This window comes from Eretmochelys imbricata, chromosome 26 (genome assembly GCF_965152235.1).
Source record: "Eretmochelys imbricata isolate rEreImb1 chromosome 26, rEreImb1.hap1, whole genome shotgun sequence".
Classification (NCBI taxonomy): Eukaryota; Metazoa; Chordata; order Testudines; family Cheloniidae; genus Eretmochelys; species Eretmochelys imbricata.
This window is the reverse complement of record NC_135597.1, coordinates 1,374,792-1,397,349: the sequence shown is the minus strand read 5'-3', so window position 1 is coordinate 1,397,349 and position 22,558 is coordinate 1,374,792. Positions and strand designations below refer to the sequence as shown.

Here is a 22,558-nt window from a genome sequence, read left to right as displayed (position 1 = left end):
AAACTGTTCACACGCTGAAGTGTTTTCAGTATTGGGGCCTAGGTCAATTGTGACAAATAATCATTAGTAGCTGGTGGCAATTAATTTATATGAAATGAGTTCATAAATCCAAAAGGAGCTATATTATGCTCATCTATTCTTGTGTTCTGCATAACACTGGCCACAGAACCTCACCTGGTAATTTGTTCATTAAATCAATAACTTCTGTTTGAGCTATAGCATATCTTTTCTGGTTTTTAATGGACAGATGCCCGTGTTACAAAAACCATCACCAGAATCTAGCTCTACAATGAGATTGTTCAGCTTCAGTTTATTTTTCTCAGGTACAGGGAGATTTGAGCTGTATATTGATAACATTTCAGGTTTCAGAGTAACAGCCGTGTTAGTCTGTATTCGCAAAAAGAAAAGGAGTACTTGTGGCACCTTAGAGACTAACCAATTTATTTGAGCATGAGCTCATGATAAAATGGCTCAGGATATTGTAACACTTTATAATTTATGTAATGTTTGTGTATATGTGATTTAAAGGAAACTAAGGCAATTATAAATGATCCAGTGATGTGATTTTGTTAATATTTCACATAAAGTTTTAGTTTATAAGAAAATAAATGAAAATGTATTTCCATTATCCGTTAATAACCCTAATGTATTTAGGTATCCCATGTTTTACCTCTGGAAAAAAAAAGCACAATTAAGTTAGCCAATATCTCTGATAAAGGAATATTAATATCTTTCTCAATAATAAAAAAAAGGATGATGTTCTAGTTGCTAATTTCTGCCAATTTTTACTCTTAAGACATTAATTGAATGCAGATTTACAAAATGAAGTGAAAGACCCTCAGCTGAATATTTTGGAATGTAGCATTAATGATATTAAGTACTCCGGAATCTTTAAATATCTTCAATTGGTATAATTTTTCATTGATAATTTATTTTTAGACATTCCAATGGGGTAAAAGCCTTTAGCAGTTGCAGCATTAGAGACTTCGAAAGTTTTATGAAACATAGGAGAGAAGACTGCCTCTCTAACAGACCCTATTTGAATCTGTCCTACAAGAGGGCAGTCTGTGGCAATGGTATTGTGGAAAGAGGAGAGCAGTGTGACTGTGGCTCAGCAAAGGTTAGTACTCAACACCAGAAAGCCTAAGTAGTGTAAAATTCCACTGTTCTCAGTTTAGAAGAATGGAGCTTTGAGAGTTAGTACCCAGCTGAAATTTAGGAAAGTCACTGAAGATCTTACTTATATTTATAAACAGTTTTCATGTTGGTATTAACCTTGTTGTAGCTTGACACTCATTTTTCTTTGGGGATCTTTCAAGTTGTTATTCTTAGGGGATGAGAATCTTGGACAGACTCTTTAGAGAAGGAAAATTTTAGAATATCTAATGAGTCTATGGTTTATTTTTCAGGAGTGTGCAAAAGATAAATGCTGTACTAACAAATGTAAACTTAAGCCAAGAGCAAAGTGTGGTACTGGATTATGTTGCGAAAACTGTAAGGTAAGGTGTATATTCAGGATTATCAGATGTTTAACACAATTTCTAAATTTTGGAGAGACACTGTTCACTGCATAGTTAAAGATGAAAACCAGCTTTCCATTTGTGTCCACCCATACTCAAACCTTGTGAAAACTGTCCTTCGTACTTGACATTTGCCTGGGTGGTCTTTGGCCAAAGGGAGCATTTTAACAAGCATTTTTAATTTCAGTCCGACAACACTTTTCTGATATGGATGTTCAGGGAAAAATATTATTTTGGAAATTCTTTTATTCCTTTTTTTTAGTCAATGTCTTGGCCTAGAAACTTTCTGGTGAAGTTCATCAGCTTTGTCAAAGCTCAACAAATCTATGGGTTTAGTAGAACTTAAGTGCCACAATGGGCTCCACTGGAGCTCCTGAGTACTGCATGGGTGTGGCGGAGTGAGCACCCTGCTCCGGAGAGAAAGGGGTTAAAACCAGCTCTGGGAAAGGGCTGCCCCGAGGAGCCAATCAGGGGAAGGCAGGTAGCAGCCAATCCAAGCCCGGTAGGGCTGGTATAAAGAGGGCTGTGAGCTAGGAGGCAGGCAGTCTCACTCCAGCCTTAGGGTGGGAAGGACCAAACTGCCTGGGATCATAGGGGTACCTTCAACAGAGCAGTGCTGGGGATGGGGCAGGCTGAGCTGGGGAGCTCAGGCCTGGTGATCTCCCTGGCTGAGGACTGACAGGAAGGCCTAAGGAGGACTGGGGCTGCAGGGAAAGGCAGCAGATCCAACCCCCTAGCCAATTATGAGTGGCCATGGCAGACTGCAGTTTGCCCCTGAGTAAAGGGGCTAGATGAGGACTGGCAGTGGGTCACTGAGGCGAGGTGGGCTCAGGGAAGTGGGGTTCCCTGAGTGAGGGGCAGCACCCCAAGGTAAGGGGCACCGTAGTTCAGGAGGGACGTGGGGCCTACGCGTGGGGGAGATAAAGGGACTGCAGAGGGGTAGGTAACAGAGGGCGAGACACTGGCCCATAGAGGACGCTCTGGGGCTGAGAGAGCTAATTCCTGGATGACCAGCAGGTGGTGCCGCGGTGGTGAGTCAGCACTATGCTATAATGGGCTTGTCTCGTGACACACTATAAACCACTCAGAGCCAGGATTATAACACAAATCTTCTCAATCGCAGTCTCCTGCATGACACTAAATAATCCTGCCTTCTTTGAAAATGTGAGGTGCTATGCGAATGTTTTTACAACTTAAAGAATAAGAGGACAGTACCGCACAAGGGAGCGCAAACACCTCTGTGTTTATCTTTATTATACAGATTTCTGTACAAAACATAGTTGACGATAATCTCTTCCCCAGAAAGTTTACAGACTAAATAGACAAGACAGACAAAGGTTGGGAGAGGGAAATATTATTATCACCATATTACACCTGGGGCAACAGAGCACAGAAAGATTAAGTGACTTGCCCATGGTCAAGGCTGTCTGTGGTAGAGATGATAATTGAACATAGCTCTCCTGAGTCCCAGTCCAGTGCCTTATCTACAGTTTGTGCTTCTGCTTAGTTCCCTTACTTCACCTATATAAGGGTTCCCTTAGCACTAGGGTTTGATGATCTCTTCCTTTCTTTGAAGTTCAGATTGGTATATATCCCACCTCTGCACCTTCTAGTGGAACAAGTTCTCCAGACAGGGTCAGCGGACTATTCATGTGTGTAAAATTAAGCATGTGCATAATTTTGCAGGATTAGGGCTTTAAAATGAAATATTTCTGAGATTAAGGATCATACTTTTACATGTCATCCAAAAGATGACACCTCTAACAGTATGATATCTCCTGGCATTGTGGTGGGACAGCACCCCACTCTGTACTGCTGTAGGGGAAGAGTGCCATATGCTAAATCACCAGGGCCACTCTGACAGAGGGCTTGGGAGTCTATCAATTTATGTTTCATGACAAGGGAAAAAATGATGAAAATGATTTAAAAGAACCCTGGGTGACCTGGAGTCATACATATAATAAGAATTTTACAAAGAATTCTCTCATTCATCACAGTCAGTGACAACCACATTAAACAGCATATATGTGGTGGTGTTATTTACTTATTTTCTTATTCACTGTAAGTATCTTTTCTTGTGCTTTACATAAATTCTGTTATTTAAACATTATAGACCATAATCTTTGTAAAACATGCACAGTCTCCTTATTCTTTCTTTTTTCTAGTTTAAGGCAAAGAATAAGAAATGTAGACCCATGGTTGATAGTCAGTGTGATCTCAGTGAGTACTGCAATGGGTCATCTGCATTCTGTCCAGCTGATCTTTATGTTCAGAATGGACACAGATGCGAACACAATACTGCCTTTTGTTACAAAGGACGTTGCCAGTCTGCTGATAAAGCGTGTCAGAGGATCTATGGAAAAGGTAATGGAGACAATTATGTTCTAATTTGTTCTAAAATCCAGTTCCACTAAATGCTGTAATAATAATTAATAAGAGAGACTTACATGGCCACTTCCATCCATATATCCAAAACACTTTATAGCAGTGATTAACCATGTTTATTCCTTTTTATTGATGATGGGGACATGAGGTACAGAATGGCCAAATTACTTGTCTGAAGTTGTCCAGTGATATTAAACATTGTTATAAAGGCATGGAGGTTATCCAGAAGCTCAGATTTTATAGAAGTAAAGTAAAAATGAAGTGGTGACTGTAAATTAAAATTCATTTGTAAAATATGTCTTTTTTTGCTAACCAAATAGCAGACTAGAAAACCAATTCCGAACAGATCTCACTGTTTGCTGCAGGGTAGCTTAATTTAAATCATTATTCAAATCAGCAAGCAGGAAACCTTGATCTAAATAATCAAATTTAATCATGTTTTGCATTTGTACTTTTTCACTCTTTTCCTAGAGAAGGGTTGCTTCTCACTGATTTTAACCATTAAAACATGTTGAATTGCAACTAAATGTAGCCTTTACTTTGAATTTTGGTACTACCTGTTGCTAATCAGGAGGATATACAATATATGTACATTTATTTAAGCAGTTATATAACTTAATATACACTTATTCAGATTCTTTATTTTTTGCTTTTTTGTTGTTAGAAAATTTTGAATGATGCATTTAGTTTTTTAAATAAATGGTGATTAATTTTTTATTTCTGATTTGTGTCAAGCTCTATTTGGATGAAAATTGGAATTCAATTAAAACTGCACAAAACCAACATTTACAATTTTTAAAAATTGGTTGAATAAAACAACGCTAAATGTGCTGGATACACAAGAAAATGTATCAAAACATGTTTTACTTTAAAACTAATGGATTTGTTAAACAAAGGAAATATTTTAGTGAATTGAATTGATTGCTGCAGGTCACCATTTCCTTCATGATTTTAGAACCTAGTAGATCTTATCCTCTCACACCTAGTTTTTATTCTTAGATTCAAAGAGGAGAACAAGCTTTTCTGCTTTTTCATCTGCCAATTGGTTTCTCAACTTTGAATGAACTAGTTATGGGACTGAACTAGTTGAATAAACTGAAATGTATAAATTATTCTCTTTGCACCTGAAGAAGAGGCTACTGCTGTCTAAAGCTTGTTTAAGACTTCAGCAAACTCTGGTTCCAGGTGCTTAGTCAGTGACTTCCACAAGTTCAGTGGTTTGACTTTCTTTAAAACTTCAGCAGCAAATGTACTGCTTAATATTATTTTTGTATTTAATTTAAATGATTAGTAGATCATAGTAAATTTAGGCCTTAAGATAGGTTGTTACAATTTGAAATTTAATTTTAAAATAAGTTACTTTTTTTCTTTGTAAAAAATAATTTAATTTAAATAAAAATACAGTTTGAACAGAAAGATATTTATCTTTCCTGGTTTTCTCTAATCCATGTGTAGCACCTAGGTACAGCAATGATAGGCATGTTAGAAGTACTGATAGGTTAATAAATTATTTAGTGTTCCTTTTAATTATACTCAATCTTATCTCAAAACTTACAGGTTCTAAAAATGCTCCTCTTGCATGTTATGAAGAAATCAATAGTCAAACAGATAGGTTTGGACACTGTGGGAATGATCCGAAGAAAGGATTTCAGATCTGTAGTTGGATGTATGTTTTAAGGAAAAAACATTTCTTTTCTGCTTTCCTCTACTGTATGGTGCAAATGCTTACTATCTGTTCATTAGTAAGGCTGCTTTAATTTCTTTATAAAATTTCCTTCTAGTCTCAGGTGTTCTGTATACATTAGCCTTGGCCGTTCTGAAAGAATGCGCAGTTGGTCAGCATCTAGACCGTGATCCTGTAGCATGGAAAGCAAGGATTAGGCGAAGCTGTGCTTGGACCCAAGTAAGGTTATTGACTAGGTGTAATGCTCCACACTGGACAGAATAGACCTCCAGTGCCTTGCACACCTGCTTCCTCTTCCACCAGAAGAGCACATGGTACACAAAGGTTGCGGTGTGGGTGTTATACCAATAAAATAAAAACCAGCGGGATCTTATTAAAGGGGAAAAGGCAAAATGCCACATTTATTGTGAATACAGAAAGAATCATAGGGTATGTCTACACTATGAAATTAGGTCAAATTTGTAGAAGTTGGTTTTTTAGAAATCGGTTTTATATATTCGAGTGTGTGTGTCCCCACAGAAAATGCTCTCAGTGCATTAAGTGCATTAACTCGGCGGAGCGCTTCCACAGTACCAGGCTAGAGTCGACTTCCGGAGCGTTTCACTGTGGGTAGCTATCCCACAGTTCCCGCAGTCTCCGCTGCCCATTGGAATTCTGGGTTGAGATCCCAATGGCTGATGGGGCTAAAACATTGCCGCGGGTGGTTCTGGGTACATATCGTCAGGCCCCTGTTCCCTCCCTCCCTCCGTGAAAGCAAGGGCAGACAATCGTTTCGCGCCTTTTTTCCTGAGTTACCTGTGCAGACAACATACCACGGCAAACATGTAACCGTCACCGTATGTCTCCTGGGTGCTGGCAGATGCGGTACTGCATTGCTACACAGTAGCAGCAACCCCTTGCCTTGTGGCAGCAGACGGTACAATACGCCTGGTAGCCGTCATCATCATGTCTGAGGTGCTCCTGGCCATGTCGGCCGGGAGCGCCTGGGCAGACATAGGCGCAGGGACTATATTTGGAGTGACTTGACCAGGTCATTCTCTTTAGTCCTGCAGTCAGTCCTATTGAACCATCTTATGGTGAGCAGGCAGGCGCTACGGATTGCTAGCAGTCCTATTGCATCATCTTCTGCTGAGCAGCCATGAGATGGGGATGGCATGCAGTCCTTCTGCACCGTCTGCTGCCAGCCAAAGATGTAAAAGATAGATGGAGTGTATCAAAACAAGAAATAGACCAGATTTGTTTTGTACTCATTTGCTTCCCCCCCTCCCCCGTCTAGGGGACTCATTCCTCTAGGTCACACTGCAGTCACTCACAGGGAAGGTGCAGCGAGGTAAATCTAGCCACCTATCAATCAGAGGCCAGACTAACCACCTTGTTCCAATAAGAACAATAACTTAGGTGCACCATTTCTTATTGGAACCCTCCGTGAAGTCCTGCCTGAAATACTCCTTGATGTAAAGCCACTCCCTTTGTTGATTTTAGCTCCCTGAAGCCAACCCTGTAATCCGTGTCATCAGTTGCCCCTCCCTCCGTCAGAGCAACGGCAGACAATCGTTCTGCTCCTTTTTTCTGAGCAGATGCCATACCAAGGCAAGCATGGAGGCCGCTCAGCTCACTTTGGCAATTAGGAGCACATTAAACACCACATGCATTATCCAGCAGTATATGCAGCACCAGAACCTGGCAGAGCGATACCAGGCGAGTAGGCGACGTCAGCGCGGTCGCGTGAGTGATCAGGACATGGACACAGATTTCTCTGAAAGCATGGGCCCTGCTAATGCATGCATCATGGTGCTAATGGGGCAGGTTCATGCTGAGGAACGCCGATTCTGGGCTCGGGAAGCAAGCACAGACTGGTGGGACCGCATAGTGTTGCAGGTCTGGGACGATTCCCAGTGGCTGCAAAACTTTTGCATGCGTAAGGGCACTTTCATGGAACTTTGTGACTTGCTTTCCCCTGCCCTGAAGCGCATGAATACCAAGATGAGAGCAGCCCTCACAGTTGAGAAGAGAGTGCCGATAGCCCTGTGGAAGCTTGCAACGCCATACAGCTACCGGTCAGTTGGGAATCAATTTGGAGTGGGCAAATCTGCTGTGGGGGCTGCTGTGATGCAAGTAGCCCACGCAATCAAAGATCTGCTGATATCAAGGGTAGTGACCCTGGGAAATGTGCAGGTCATAGTGGATGGCTTTGCTGCAATGGGATTTCCTAACTGTGGTGGGGCCATAGACGGAACCCATATCCCTATCTTGGCACCGGAGCACCAAGCTGGCAAGTACATAAACCGCAAGGGGTACTTTTCAATAGTGCTGCAAGCTCTGGTGGATCACAAGAGATGTTTCACCAACATCAACGTGGGATGGCCAAGAAAGGTACATGACGCTCGCATCTTCAGGAACTGTAGTCTGTTTCAAAAGCTGCAGGAAGGGACTTTATTCCCAGATCAGAAAATAACTGTTGGGGATGTTGAAATGCCTATAGTTATCCTTAGGGACCCAGCCTACCCCTTAATGCCATGGCTCATGAAGCCATACACAGGCAGCCTGGACAGTAGTCAGGAGCTGTTCAACTACAGGATGAGCAAGTGCAGAATGGTGGTAGAATGTGCATTTGGACGTTTAAAGGCGCGCTGGCGCAGTTTACTGACTCGCTTAGACCTCAGCGAAACCAATATTCCCACTGTGATTACTGCTTGCTGTGTGCTCCACAATATCTTTGAGAGTAAGGGGAGACGTTTATGACGGGGTGGGAGGTTGAGGCAAATCGCCTGGCTGCTGGTTACGCGCAGCCAGACACCAGGGTGGTTAGAAGAGCACAGGAGGGCACAGTATGCATCAGAGAAGCTTTGAAAACCAGTTTCATGACTGGCCAGGCTATGGTGTGAAAGTTCTCTTTGTTTCTTCTTGATGAAACCCCCCGCCCCTTGGTTCACTCTACTTCCCTGTAAGCTAACCACCCTCCCCTCCTCCCTTCGATCACCGCTTGCAGAGGCAATAAAGTCATTGTTGCTTCACATTCATGCATTCTTTATTCATTCATCACACAAAGAGGGGGATGACTACCAAGGTAGCCCAGAAGGGGTGGTGGAGGAGGGAAGGAAAATGCCACACAGCACTTTAAGCACAGCACTTTAAAGGTTTACAACTTTAAAATTTATTGAATGCCGGCCTTCTTTTTTTGGGGCACTCCTCTGTGGTGGAGTGGCTGGTTGGCCAGTGGCCCCTGCACCGCCTTCTTGGGTGTCTGGGTGTGGAGGCTATGGAACTTGGGGAGGAGGGCGGTTGGTTACACAGGGGCTGTAGTGGCAGTCTGTGCTCCAGCTGCCTTTGCTGCAACTCAACCATACACTGGAGCATATTGGTTTGATCCTCCAGCAGCCTCAGCATTGAATCCTGCCTCCTCTCATCACGCTGATGCCACATTTGAGCTTCAGCCCTGTCTTCAGCCCACCACTTACTCTCTTCAGCCCGCCACCTCTCCTCCCGGTCATTTTGTGCTTTCCTGCACTCTGACATTATTTGCCTCCACGCATTCGTCTGTGCTCTGTCAGTCTGGGAGGATAGCATGAGCTCAGAGAACATTTCATCACGAGTGCGGTTTTTTTTTCTTTCTAATCTTCACTAGCCTCTGGGAAGGAGAACATCCTGTGATCATTGAAACACGTGCAGCTGGTGGAGGAAAAAAAAGGGACAGCGGTATTTAAAAAGACACATTTTATAAAACAATGGCTACACTGTTTCAGGGTAAACCTTGCTGTTAACATTACATACATAGCACATGTGCTTTCGTTACAAGGTCGCATTTTGCCTCCCCCCAGCGCGTGGCTACCCCCTCAACCCTCCCCATGGCTAACAGCGGGGAACATTTCTGTTCAGCCACAGGCAAACAGCCCAGCAGGAACGGGCTCCTCTGAGTGTCCCCTGAAGAAAAGCACCCTATTTCAACCAGGTGACCATGAATGATATTTCCCTTTCCTGAGGATAACACAGAGAGATAAAGAACGGATGTTGTTTGAACGCCAGAAAACATACACAGCAATGCTTTGTTGTACAATGATTCACGAGTACGTGTTACTGGCCTGGAGTGGTAAAGTGTCCTACCATGAAGGACGCAATAAGGCTGCCCTCCCCAGGAACCTTTTGCAAAGGCTTTGGGAGTACATACAGGAGAACCGTGAATGCCAGGGCAAATTAATTCTTTCACATGCTTGCTTTTAATCCATGTATAGTATTTTAAAAGGTACACTCACCGTAGGTCCCTTCTCCGCCTGCTGGGTCCAGGAGGCAGCCTTGGATGGGTTGAGGGGGTACTGGCTCCAGGTCCAGGGTGAGAAACAGTTCCTGGCTGTCGGGAAAACCAGTTTCTCTGCTTGCTTGCTGTGAGCTATCTACAACCTCCTCCTCCTCCTCATCTTCTTCTTCATCCCCAAAACCTGCTTCCGTGTTGCCTCCATCTCCATTGAAGGAGTCAAACAACACGGCTGAGGTAGTGATGGCTGAACCCCCTAAAGTGGCATGCGGCTCATCATAGAAACAGCATATTTGGGGCTCTGACCCGGAGCGGCCGTTCGCCTCTCTGGTTTTCTGGTAGGCTTGCCTCAGCTCCTTAAGTTTCACGTGGCACTGCTTCGGATCCCTGTTATGGCCTCTGTCCTTCATGCCCTGGGAGATTTTGACAAAGGTTTTGGCATTTCGAAAACTGGAACGGAGTTCTGATAGCATGGATTCTTCTCCCCATACAGCGATCAGATCCCGTACCTCCCGATCAGTCCATGCTGGAGCTCTTTTACAATTCTGGGACTCCATCATGGTCACCTCTGCTGATGAGCTCTGCATGGTCACTTGCAGCTTGCCACGCTGGCCAAACAGGAAATGAGATTCAAAAGTTTGCAGTTCTTTTCCTGTCTACCTGGCCAGTGCATCTGAGTTGAGAGTGCTGTCCAGAGCGGTCACAATGGAGCACTCTGGGATAGCTCCCGGAGGCCAATACCGTCGAATTATGTCCACAGTAGCCCAAATTCGACCTGGCAAGGCCGATTTAAGCACTAATCCACTTGTCGGGTGGAGTATGGAAATCGATTTTAAGAGCCCTTTAAGTCGAAATAAAGGGCTTCATCGTGTGGATGGGTGCAGGTTTAGATCGATTTTACTCTGCAAAATTTGACCTAAAGTCCTAGTATAGACCAGGGCATAGTAAGCAGTTAGTTATAGCTATAACATTCCATTCAATCTCATATTTATTCACTCATTCATACACACATGCACACACACACACGTTCTGCAAGGTTGTTATCATAGTTACCAGCCTTAGCGTTGCTTATGCCAAGCCACTGTCCAGGTGGCCTGGACATGAGGAGGGAGCAGGCCCTTGTCAGATGCACATCTGATGCTCCTGGAAGTTGGTTTGCAGAATCAGACCCCAAAGTTCTCACTTTCTAGAGACAATTTTTATAGGAATTCCTTCCTATGCTAGTCTATGGGAATTGTTTCATCATGCTGTTGCTGAATCAATCAGCAGATGGCACATTTCTGACGGCTCCGTGCTGCCAGATGTTATCTTGTTCTTTGGTTCTCCCATTCTTGAGGCTGTGGGGTGGATTCCAGTCTGCCATCCAGGGTTATTTCCACTTGACACCTTCTTCAGACGATGGACACTGGATTCTTAGGCTGGCACCTCCCTGATCATTCAGTTATTATCCACACCAAGCATCCATCCACATACATCTTCTATCTCTATTTTAATCACAATTGTTAACAAAGCGAGATGAATACAACACAAGGGCGGGGAGCCTCTGGGTGCTGTTGTTACAGAGTATTGCTTTGAGTCTCTCTCTGTGTGAGTAGTTGTTATTACAAAGAATTGCTTTGAGAACCGACTCTGTCTTAGAACGTACTAACACAATTAGCAGCTTGCAAGTTTCACACAGAGAGGGAGAGAAACAGTACCAAAAACCAAGAGACCTCTTAATTAGTAATACCCTGGAATTTAAACTATGGGGAATCAAACTCATTTGTGATTTTAATACAGAACTTCTTTAATATGATCCAACATGGGCCGTGAATGAACATAACTGAAAAAAAAAACATGACCTTAAGTGTAATCCTTGCATGTCCATGAAGCACATAACTACTGGGGCAGGGATGGTGTCCCTAGCCTCTGATTGCCAGAAGCTGGGAATGGGCGACAGGGGGTGGATCACTTGATGATTACCTGTTCCGTTCATTCCCTCTGGGGCACCTGGCATTGACCACTGTCGGAAGACAGGCTACTGGGTTAGATGGACCTTTGGTCTGACCCAGTATGGCCATTCTGAGGTTCTTATGTGTGCCCCACTATGGCCTCATTCTCATTTGCAGGCAAGAGTAATCTGGTGGATGTGCATCAGTTTTCTCCTCATTTCAAAGATCAGTTTTCTGCCTTCCTTGCCCTGCTTATGGCCTTTATATCAATCTAATATGTGCAATACCTCACTCGTTTTCGGCAGTTTTGTTTTTCTAATGTATTGATCAATCAGATGTCACATGTATCATTTTATTTTCCTTTGCTATTGAATTTTATAGGGATGTCACATGTGGAAAGTTAGTTTGTACATATCCAAGTCGCATTCCATTCACTAAAGAAAAAGCTGCTATCATTTATGCTCAAGTGCGAGAGCATGTATGTGTATCTTTAGATTATATGAAGCCACCCACAGAGACTGACCCTCTACTGGTTAAAGAAGGCACAAAGTGTGGGCCTGGTAAAGTAAGGAAATATTTTATAAGCATCTAAAATGTCAGTATGTATGTGGACTTTATAAACTTGTTAAGTTTTAGAAATATTTATCCTTTGGCAACATAGCTCAAGGTTATTCATTACCAATGTTTTATTTACTTACTCATTTAACACCAGAGGAAAATTTTCAGTCTGGAGTGATTATGGATGATTATTGTAGTCCTTTAGTGTTAGCCGCATGACTAATCCCTGTGCCTTGTTTTAATTCACTATAATGTATTTTAAACTGTGTTAGAGAATTACTTTATTACTACTTAATCATCACTATTATTTGTTTTACAGTAGTGCCTAGAGGTCCTATTCACATTGTGGTCAGTGCTATTCAAACATATATAAAAAAGACAGTCCCTTCCACAAATTGCTTACAATCTAAGTAATTGTCATTAGGGAGCTGCAAAATAGTGTTACCCTAGTTAAGGGTACAACCATGATCATGTTCTAAGCTTGATTTTGGATTCCTCCCTCCACCAACATAAAAAGTAAAATCTAGGTAGAAATGTGGTTTTAGAGTAGAAGATAATTGAAAAACAAATATTTACTAAAATAATAAGCAGTGGTACAAGTGGAGGACAGAATTGTGGCCAACAGAGGCACTGAAAGAGGCCTGATTTATGAAGGAGTTCAAGTACAATGTGACTCAATAAAAATTTGCTATCTCTCTCAAAAAACCCCTGCACCGACTAAACCGGAGGATCGGAGAGTAGCAAATGCGGCTTTTAAAGGAGTCTAGGTGTGATCCAGGGAATTGACAGACCTGTAAACTTTACATCTGTACCTGGTAAATTGGCTGAAATTAGATGGAATAGTAAAATATCTGGAAGATCATGAGATGATAGACTCTAACACTGTTTCTGCAAAGGAAAATCATGTCTCACCAACCTGTTAGAATTCTTTGAATGTGTTAATAAAGTAGTGGATAGAGGAGAACTAGCTGACACAATTTATTTAAATTTGACAAAGTGCTTCCCAAGAGACTACTAAAGATAATAAGTAGCCGCGGGGTTTGAGGCAAAGTGTTGTCAAAAATCACTCCCACTTATAACAGCTTATAACAGCAAAAGTCTGCTTTTTCAGGCATAGGTTATTCCAACCCTCCTGAGTGAAATATACTTTACTGGCAAAAGTAAACTGGCACAGTTTTGCCAGTACAGGGACTGCATCTACAGCCGGAGCTTTTGCTGGTGTAGGCATGTCTGTCACAAACCAAAGCCTATCACTCTTCTGAACAGAGCTACGTTGAAAAAATGTGTAGTGTACACCTGGCCTAAAAGACAGGAAGCAAAGAGCAGTTTTAATCCCCGCAAAAGATTACCAGTGGGATGCCTCATAGTTCTGTATTAGGTCCAATTTTGTTTAATATATTTATTAACGATATGGGTGAGCAATGAAGTAGCAAATTTGCATATGACACAAAGCGATTTGTGGTAGTCAGGACCAGAGAAGACTATGAGGAACTTCAGAAAGACATAACCAAGCTATGTAAGTGGGCAACACAATGGCAAATAAAGTTCAGTGTTGGCAACTGCAAAGTAAAACATATTGGTGGGGAAAATATGTACTTCTGATACACTGTGCATGGTTCTGCATTAACTGTGTCAACTCAGGAAGGGACCTGGGCATCACTGGATAATTTATTGAAGACCTCTGCTTAATGTGCAACTGTGGTCAAAAAACTGAACAAGATGTTAGGATGCATAAAGAATAGGATGGAAAATAATATGGAAAATATTGTAATGCCATTATATGAACTGATGGTAAACCTTTATTTAGAATATTGTGTGAAGCATTGGTCACCCTATCTCATAAAGAATATTACAGAATTAGAGGGAATTCAGAGTAGGATGATGAGTATTTAGCGGCAAGAAAAACTGTCATACGAAGAGAGATTGAAAAGATTAGGATTGTTTATTTCAGAAACGAAATTAATAAGAGGGGACATGATAAAAAAGGTAGAAATTGAACACAGCCCAGAACAAAGAGTGATGCTAATCCATGCCACTGAGGGGGAGGCTCAGAATCAGAATTCATGAAGCTCCTGAACGCACATGGGAGCTTCCTGCTACTGTACCCCATTATGGGGTGCAGCATATTCTTCCACACTTTTGCCCTGTGCACTAGTCTCTCTCCACAGATCACTGCAGAGGGGGTCTGAGGCCATGGCCCTCTTTCCCTTTTGGGGTGTACCCCAGGATTGCAAGGAGGAGGCAGTCCCTAGACTCTTTGACTCCCTTTCCCAACTCGGCATTGCAGGCAACTGCAGTTGTGTGTGGCCCATACTGGAGCTGTACAACAGAATAAAAAAGGCACCTTTTCTTCCTCCCACATCTCATGCACCCCCCTAAGGGCAAAGCACAAAGTGGCCCTTAGCAATGGACTCAGCAGCCTATGGAATATAAACTATACCAGAAGAGGGAAAGAACACCAGCAGTTACAGTAGTATTCAGTTTAAGAAAACCTATGTATTGACAAATCAAAATGCTTTTGCCTTGTTTTTCAAAGTAGAAACATACATGCCATTTGTAGATGTGGTTATTAACCGTATCTTTCCTGAGCATCCCTTCTTAATCTGCAACTCCTATAGGATACAGGCAGCAACAATGAAACTGGCTTCGTTCTGCATTGCCAGTTACCTTTTGGCAAGCATTAGGGTATTTCCATACAGCTGTAATATTTATGGTCTTTCCATCCTAGGCTTCTTTTCAGAGCATGCAGCAGATATACTGAATACTAAGATTGTCGGACTCATTTGAATTGGAATTTTATGCTGTGGTTTTGTTTGTTGTTTAGGTTTGTATAAACCGCACATGCCAGTTCTATGCAGTCCTGGGATATGATTGTAATCCACAAGTAAAATGCAACGGTCATGGAGTAAGTAACCATACTGTTACTATTCTGGTGTTACTGCTTCTATTAATATTGTTCAGGAAGTTCTTTCTTTATAAAACCCCGTTTTGTAGTGTCCGTGGTTTGGCTGTAAAAGCCCTTCTGGGCTTACACTTGGAGTCCAGAATCACTATGCTACTGTCAGTTATTTATGGGAATAATTGAGTAAAATAATTTAAACCATTTTTCTTTCTCAGAACCAGTAACAAAATTAGAATGTGAGAAAGAGATTGTTATGCACAGTATAACTATGAAATGAATTGCTTGGGCAGATTAGTAAAAGGAAAAAAAAATCAAATAAGGGCCAAGATCTGTATCTTTGAACAGGAGGGAGCTGCACATGACCAAATTAGTGTAGATTTATAAAAAAAATTAACATGGCTGCAGACAATGGGAGGAACCATGCTGGTGTAGTGGATTGAGGACAGCAGGGAAAACTAGGAAGTCCCTGAGTTCTAATTTCAGTTTTGCCATTACCTTGGTGTTGACCTTGGGCAAGTCAGTCCACCTCTCTGGTGCAAGGAATAGTACAGTATAGCATACTTGCCTCACAGGGGTTTGTGCTCTATATTTATACAGCTTTTTGAGGAGGTTAGATGCTGTCTTATTTTCAGCTCATTGTCAGGTGTATTTTCTGAAGTGTCAGACTATTCAGTAATATTTGGGCCTGATCGTATCCCACTAAAGTAAATGCAAAATTCATATTGATATCAGAGCTGATCCTGCTCCCACTAGCAGGTCTAGCTAGAACAAGGAGGTTGACAAGAAAAGTGTAATCTCAGAGCAGTAGTCTTCAACCTGTGATTCGTGGACCCCTGGGAGTCCGCAGACTATGTCTAAGATTTCCAGAGGGCTCTGTGCCTCCATTTGAAATTTTCTAGGGGTCCACAAATGACAAAAGGTTGAAACCCACTGTCTTAGAAGGTACCCAATAGTACTAATCTCTGAGGAAAACTCACTAAATGAGTAATTTTGCTACGTTCCCCTGTTTTTTCAGGTATGCAACAATAAGAAACATTGTCATTGTAATCCTGGCTGGAATCCTCCAGATTGCAAAACGAAAGGCTCTCCAGTGGGGGGAAGTGTTGACAGTGGGCTTCGATTTTTGGACTTTGGTTAGTAATCCAAGTAAATCTGGTAAATCAAATGCCCTACATCTCACTGCCCTGAATTCAGAGATCTTCTCTAACGGAAAAAGAGTGGGGATATGATACTCTGGGGATGGGCATCTTAAAGAAGCATACCATCATAATATCCACAAAATCACACCACCAATGATGGGGGTAGCTAAGAGAAAAACCTGTAAATTGAAATTCTATATTTTTGTGAAAAAAGAAAACATTTGTAATATAGGAAATGGGGAATTTGGTATATTTTTTGTGCTATGTGCTTACTAAATATTATTATATTACTACTGACGTTGCTGGGATTTTTTTTTAATTTATTGAATTTTTGAGGTTCACAGAGTGTCCAGATATTTTCTAGTTTTTTTTAATAAATACAAATAAATAAATAAATACTACTAGACTTCATTTGCTTAATGACATAGCATCAGATTCTAGTCTCAGTTATTTCTGATTTACACAGACACAGTTGAGAGCAGAGTCTGACCTATACTTATTAATAGGTACTACCATAATACAAATAAATAATAATAGTGTCTGTGTTGATGCTGAAGTATTGTATTATCTTATAAACAGATATACAGCCTCTGTTGGCAGATAGATGGCACACTGGGCTAATACACCAGGCTCTGAATCATCTCTCTCAACACACTGCTAGTTTCTCCAATTCAAGCCATATTGTACAATGTTTTTGAGATCTGGAAAGATATCTATCATCTGAGGATCAGACTGCATGGAAAAGCTTTCATAATCCCTGCCTGCACTCTGTCCACTTTAGTTAGCACAATCATTTTCTCTCTTTCGTCATTGTTAAAATTGATCCCTAAATATTTAAACTACAAAATTATACAAATATTCACTTTGTTTTGAAGTTAATTTTAAAATATAATCCATGACTTTGATTTAAAAACTGTTAAGTCTAAAGAAATTAAAAAAAAAAACTTTAGGGAATACAATTGCATGGAATTAAAACTTGCAACCAAAACTGAAACAGAAGCTGGGTAAAAAAATTCCAGTGTTGGTGGTGAGGAGGGTCTGTGATATCCAAGCTTTCCTGGGTAATCCCCCATTTTACAGATCTTCTTCCTTTTTCTTTTCTGGTTAAGCATTGTCAATGTGCTCAGCCCTGTACAAGGTACATGAATAAAGATAATCTCTGCACTAGAGAGCTTTCAGTCTAGAAGAAGAAATTGGTGCTGCTGTGAATCTAAAACTTTTACCGAAGATGGTTATTGAATTCGACCTAAACTGCAGTATTATTATAATGTCAGTTTTTTTTCTAAACCATATAGTCTCAAATGGGGAGTCAAAATTTCACAAGCTCAACGTTAAAGTTGACCTGCAAAGGTTAAAAAAAAAAGGGGGGGGGGGCTTGTGTCCTTAATTCTGCTTTATGATGTATAAAGAAGGTCTGGAATTGAATGTTAGTGTATGGTGGGTCTTTGTTTGATTTGGATTTTTTCCTTTTAATTTATGCCAAAAATTCAGATCTTACCAGCCTTGTTTTTCCTAGAAGACACTCTTGATGACCAAGTACATTTGATGTCACAGATGTCAAGGAAGTAAAATATGATTGACTGGTCAGAAGTGACTCTATTCAAACTATTTAAAACTTTACTTCAAACACCTAACAAACATTCACAAGAAAAGCTCTTTTGTTAGTTATTCAACATCCTCCTGAGCTCCCAAATCCACTGCTCTGGGTCCTACAAGTGAAACTTCCAGCAAAAACAAGGGAGAGGGACAGAAGACTTTATATTCCTGATATATCTAAGATTAAAAAAAAGCAAGGGAAATATATTTCAGGCCTTTTGAAAGATGAGTTACTTTCTTGAGTTGGGAGCTATGTCAGATGCCCCTTTACGGAGAGCAATATTACAATTTCCAGTCAGCTGATCCCACCCCATACCCTTTTAATTGGGTAGTAACTGCATGTTAATCTTCCAAGAGCAAGGATGTGCCTATGCAATTTCATGAACAGGAAAGGAAGGTTACTGGAGTTCCTCTGCTCATCCACACTCATGCACCCTACTTCACTGGAGTTTTCAATCAGGCTTACAACTGTGTGACTGGAACTAAAGGATGAGTGAGTCTGTCAACTTTCAGTAACCTCAGTTCTGAATGCTAGGTCCTGAGGGTGTAGGGTGACCAGATGTCCTGATAAACTCGGGACTGTCCCGATTTTTAGTTCTTTGTCCTGCGTCCCGACTGATGCGCAGTCAGGATGCCATTTGACCCGATATTGTGGCTTTGACCACTCTGGCCGCTTTTTTTTTTTTTTTGCTTCCCCCATGCGTCCTGATATTTTGTCTGTTTCATCTGGTCACCCTATGAGGGTGGTTGTATGTGGTCCCAACAATTTTACTGCTCTAAATATTTATGCCACAGGCTGTGGGTATGCAGAGGCAATATACTCCAAGAACTTCATTCCAGTAAGTAACCCTCATTTATTATTAAGCCATGACTATAAAGAAGATTCAGGAAATGAGTAAACTTGTACACAAAGTTATCACAATTTTCATTTTTTAACCAAATGGAAACAATATTTTATTCTAGAAAGGACTATATGCTTTTATAATCTCAGATAACTTTCTCTCTCTCTTTCTCCTTATAAATGACACAGAATGATGGGAGTTGAGCAGCTTGGACTTGTGAAATCTGTTATGTGTTTTCCTTTCTAGATATGGTTTTAGAAAGAGCTGCCCAAGACACTTTGAAGAATTGGCTGCTGCTAAGTTTCTGTATCTTTCTGCCTGTCCTTGTTGGTTCTATCATCGTGATTGTAAAATGGAATGAATTGAATAGATTCTGCTCAAAGGAGGAGGAGGAGTCACAAGCTGATGAGTAAATAATTTTTTTTACCTAATTAACTAATTCCAAGCCTTCATTTACAGATCTGGGATCTCTCTAGGCAGTGGTGGAGGTGATGAGTTCATGAGCAAGATCATGATGAATATGAGATGGTTGAATGTACAGTCAGTGGTGTGCATTGGGAACTGTATGCTTTTACTTCTGAGACGGTTTCGTAAGCATACACGTGAACTAGGCAATAATGGACACGCTATGCTAAAATACACTGTTGCAGTAGAAAGGACAGTATCAGAAAAAAATGATTTCAGAAAGTCAGGCTTGTAGCTGTGTAAAAGGAGTTAAAGAAAATTGGTTTGAATTCAGTAATACGGGGGAAAATCACAACGGAAAAGGGAGAAATTAAATATTTAAGATACATACAATTGTGGCTCCATATGCCAGTGAAAACTAAAAAACTTGAAAGGCAACCAAAATCCACCAGTCTAAGTGGAAATGTGAAGAACAGTGTAGGAGACCAACTAAGGGCATTTAAATTGTATGAAGAAAGAGAGAAATGTGCAAATTAGTCTTAGAAAGATGGAGCCAAACTGTGTCTCTCAATCTACTGGCTTGGGCCCTTGTGCCTGTGCCTCCGTTTCAGTCCCATGTAAATAGGCTTGGAAGGATGAGATTTCCATTGGTGTCAGTAAATGTCAGTTTCACCAAACACACACCAAACAACAACAAAACTTTCCATCAATGGTAATCAACATTTGCCCCTAGGCAAAGTAAGGAAAATGATTGAGAAGTTATTAGACTGTGATTTAAAGGTATTTAAGTTGGCTGTTTTGACATGTGATGTTGACAATTTGTTTTAATGATCAGAAAGTTTGAAATTATTGAATCTCAGTGGCTGCTGTCATTAAATAATTATTGCCTGACCTCCACCATAAATTTCTACAACTGTGAAAATGTAAAGGAATTCAGATTGAAAAAAAATTCTTAAAACCCATAATATTGCACAACTGTGAACACTTAAATAGATAAAAGTAAACATTGATATTTTCCATCAGTTATAAAAAATAAAAATTTAATTCTGCCAAGGCTACATGTAAGTCATGGGCAAAGGGGTTTGCATGACTGGAACCTGATGCAGGACAGGGGCCAAAATCAATATATGGCATTTTCATAATAAATATTTTTTTTTACAGAAATTGCACTTTAAAAGTCTTCCTGTCCTGCAGGAAAATAATGTATTTTATAGGAACTCTGTATTCGTCAGTAGAATTCATCTTTGATAGCAAGAAATTCTCTTCTGGATTGCTGGAATTTTAAAGAGACAGAATTGAATACACTCTGTAGTTTCGAGACTGTGAAGCATTTAATTTGTTTTAAATAATCTTCTCTCTCATTTTTTAACAATCTAAATCTAGATCAGAAGACTTGAGCCTGCCAGATAATCGAAGGTAAGTTTCAAATATGTAGCACACTCTCTCTCTCACTTACCATTTACACAAGTACTACACAAGTATTACACAAGTACTCCAAGACTGTAATCAGGGTTGGATCCTATTGTGTTAAGCACAGTTCAGGAAAGAGGATAAAACACAGATTCTCTGAGAAAGCTGGTCAGAAGTGGTGTCGTTTCAATACACACCAGTTTATTCTTCAAAATACGATCTACTCATTATGCAGTAGGTTTTTCTAAACGTCTGCTCTGGAATATCCATAATTATATTTGTATTGGTGAAAAATATAAACCTCATAATGCTATGGTTGCATATTTTTATAAATAATCAGTGGCATGCAGTGAATTTGATCAAGTCCATTTTGTTAAAACTATTTGTGCTCCTAATGCTAAACTAGACACATTAAGGAAATGCATAAACATAACAAACAAACAAACAAACAATCCCTTTTGAAGAGTCTAGCCTGGTTGTTCTATTTACTTGTTGTTGCTATATGCAGTGATATGTCTGTTCCCTTCCCCCACCCTCTGCTTTTCTGCCACAGTATGTAGGTAAAGAGCAACAGCTGGCAGAGACCTGAAGACTAAAATGGACCTGGCATAAACGGAAGCTAGGAAAAGAAGGCTGAGGTCCTGGTTCCTGGGGAAGAAAAAATGAGACTAGATTATAGCTGCAGTGACGTATTTTATAAGCTGTTTGCTTTTGGTGAATAAAATCTCGCTTGTCCATAAAGTGCAGTGTAGTTCGTGCCTTCAGGTGGCTCCCGGTGAGTTCTTCCCACATGCACTGCACGGAGGGTGGATGTGTGACAGATTTGCCAACATAATGGGAGAGATGCATGTGTTAGCACTTGGCATCCCAACACAGACACCCCTGATGCTGCCCCACGCCTTCCAACCCCCCACACCAGTCTCCACCTCCCATACTGCCCCCAACGCCCCTCCACAGTGTCCCCACCTCCCAACATGCTTCCACACTGCCCCACAGTCCCCTCCCCACAAGACCCTCAACACCCCTCGACAGTGCCCCCACCTCCCAACACCCTTCCACACTGCCCCACACCTCCCCACATGGCCCCCAACACCCCTCCACACTGCCCCACGCCTCCCAACAACCCCACAGCCCCCTCCCCACATGGCCCCCAACACCCCTCCACACTGCCCCACGCCTCCCAACAACCCCACAGCCCCCTCCCCACATGGCCCCCAACACCCCTCCACACTGCCCCACGCCTCCCAACAACCCCACAGCCCCCTCCCCACATGGCCCCCAACACCCCTCCACACTGCCCCCACCTCCCACACGGCCCCGACTGTCCTCCCCTTCCGCTGTGTGTGTGTGGGGCGGAGGGGCGGGGGGGTCTCGGTCTCCGTCACGCGCTGCCCGCGGGCTCGAGGCCCCAGGGGCCGTTTCGCCGCCCGACCGTTCCCGGCTCCAACCGGCGCCGCCGGCCCCGCGCCATGGGACCCGTCCTGGCGCTGCTGCTGGCCCGGCTCCTCCCGGCGCTGGGTGAGACCCCCCCCGTCACTGCCCCCCGCCCTCCGGGACCCCCCCGTCACTGCCCCTCCGGGAGATCCCCCCCCGTCACTGCCCCCCGCCCTACGGGACCCCCCGTCATTGCCCCTCCGGGAGACCCCCCCGTCACTGCCCCCCGCCCTACGGGACCCCCCGTCACTGCCCCTCCGGGAGACCCCCCCCCGTCACTGCCCCCCGCCCTACGGGACCCCCCGTCACTGCCCCTCCGGGAGACCCCCCCCCGTCACTGCCCCCCGCCCTACGGGACCCCCCCGTCACTGTCTCTCCAGGAGACCCCCCCCCGTCACTGCCCCTCCGGGAGACCCCCCCCCCTCACTGCCCCGCGCCCTACGGGACCCCCCCGTCACTGCCCCTCCGGGAGACCCCCCCCCGCGTCACTGCCCCCCGCCCTA

At 42.5% G+C, this 22,558-nt stretch overlaps 1 protein-coding gene across 1 annotated transcript in view; it reads left to right on the top strand.

Moving 5' to 3' along the window:
- Positions 1 to 16,367, top strand: part of LOC144257553 (disintegrin and metalloproteinase domain-containing protein 32-like) — a 39,155-nt gene extending 22,788 nt beyond the window's left edge. Inside the window, exons 12-17 of the mRNA XM_077805534.1 lie at positions 940 to 1,120; positions 3,686 to 3,884; positions 5,463 to 5,571; positions 12,151 to 12,334; positions 15,152 to 15,232; positions 16,245 to 16,367. Coding sequence (XP_077661660.1) covers positions 940 to 1,120; positions 3,686 to 3,884; positions 5,463 to 5,571; positions 12,151 to 12,334; positions 15,152 to 15,232; positions 16,245 to 16,367 — 877 coding nt within the window. The remainder of the gene's footprint in view (positions 1 to 939; positions 1,121 to 3,685; positions 3,885 to 5,462; positions 5,572 to 12,150; positions 12,335 to 15,151; positions 15,233 to 16,244) is intronic.
- The last annotated feature ends 6,191 nt before the right edge of the window (positions 16,368 to 22,558 follow it).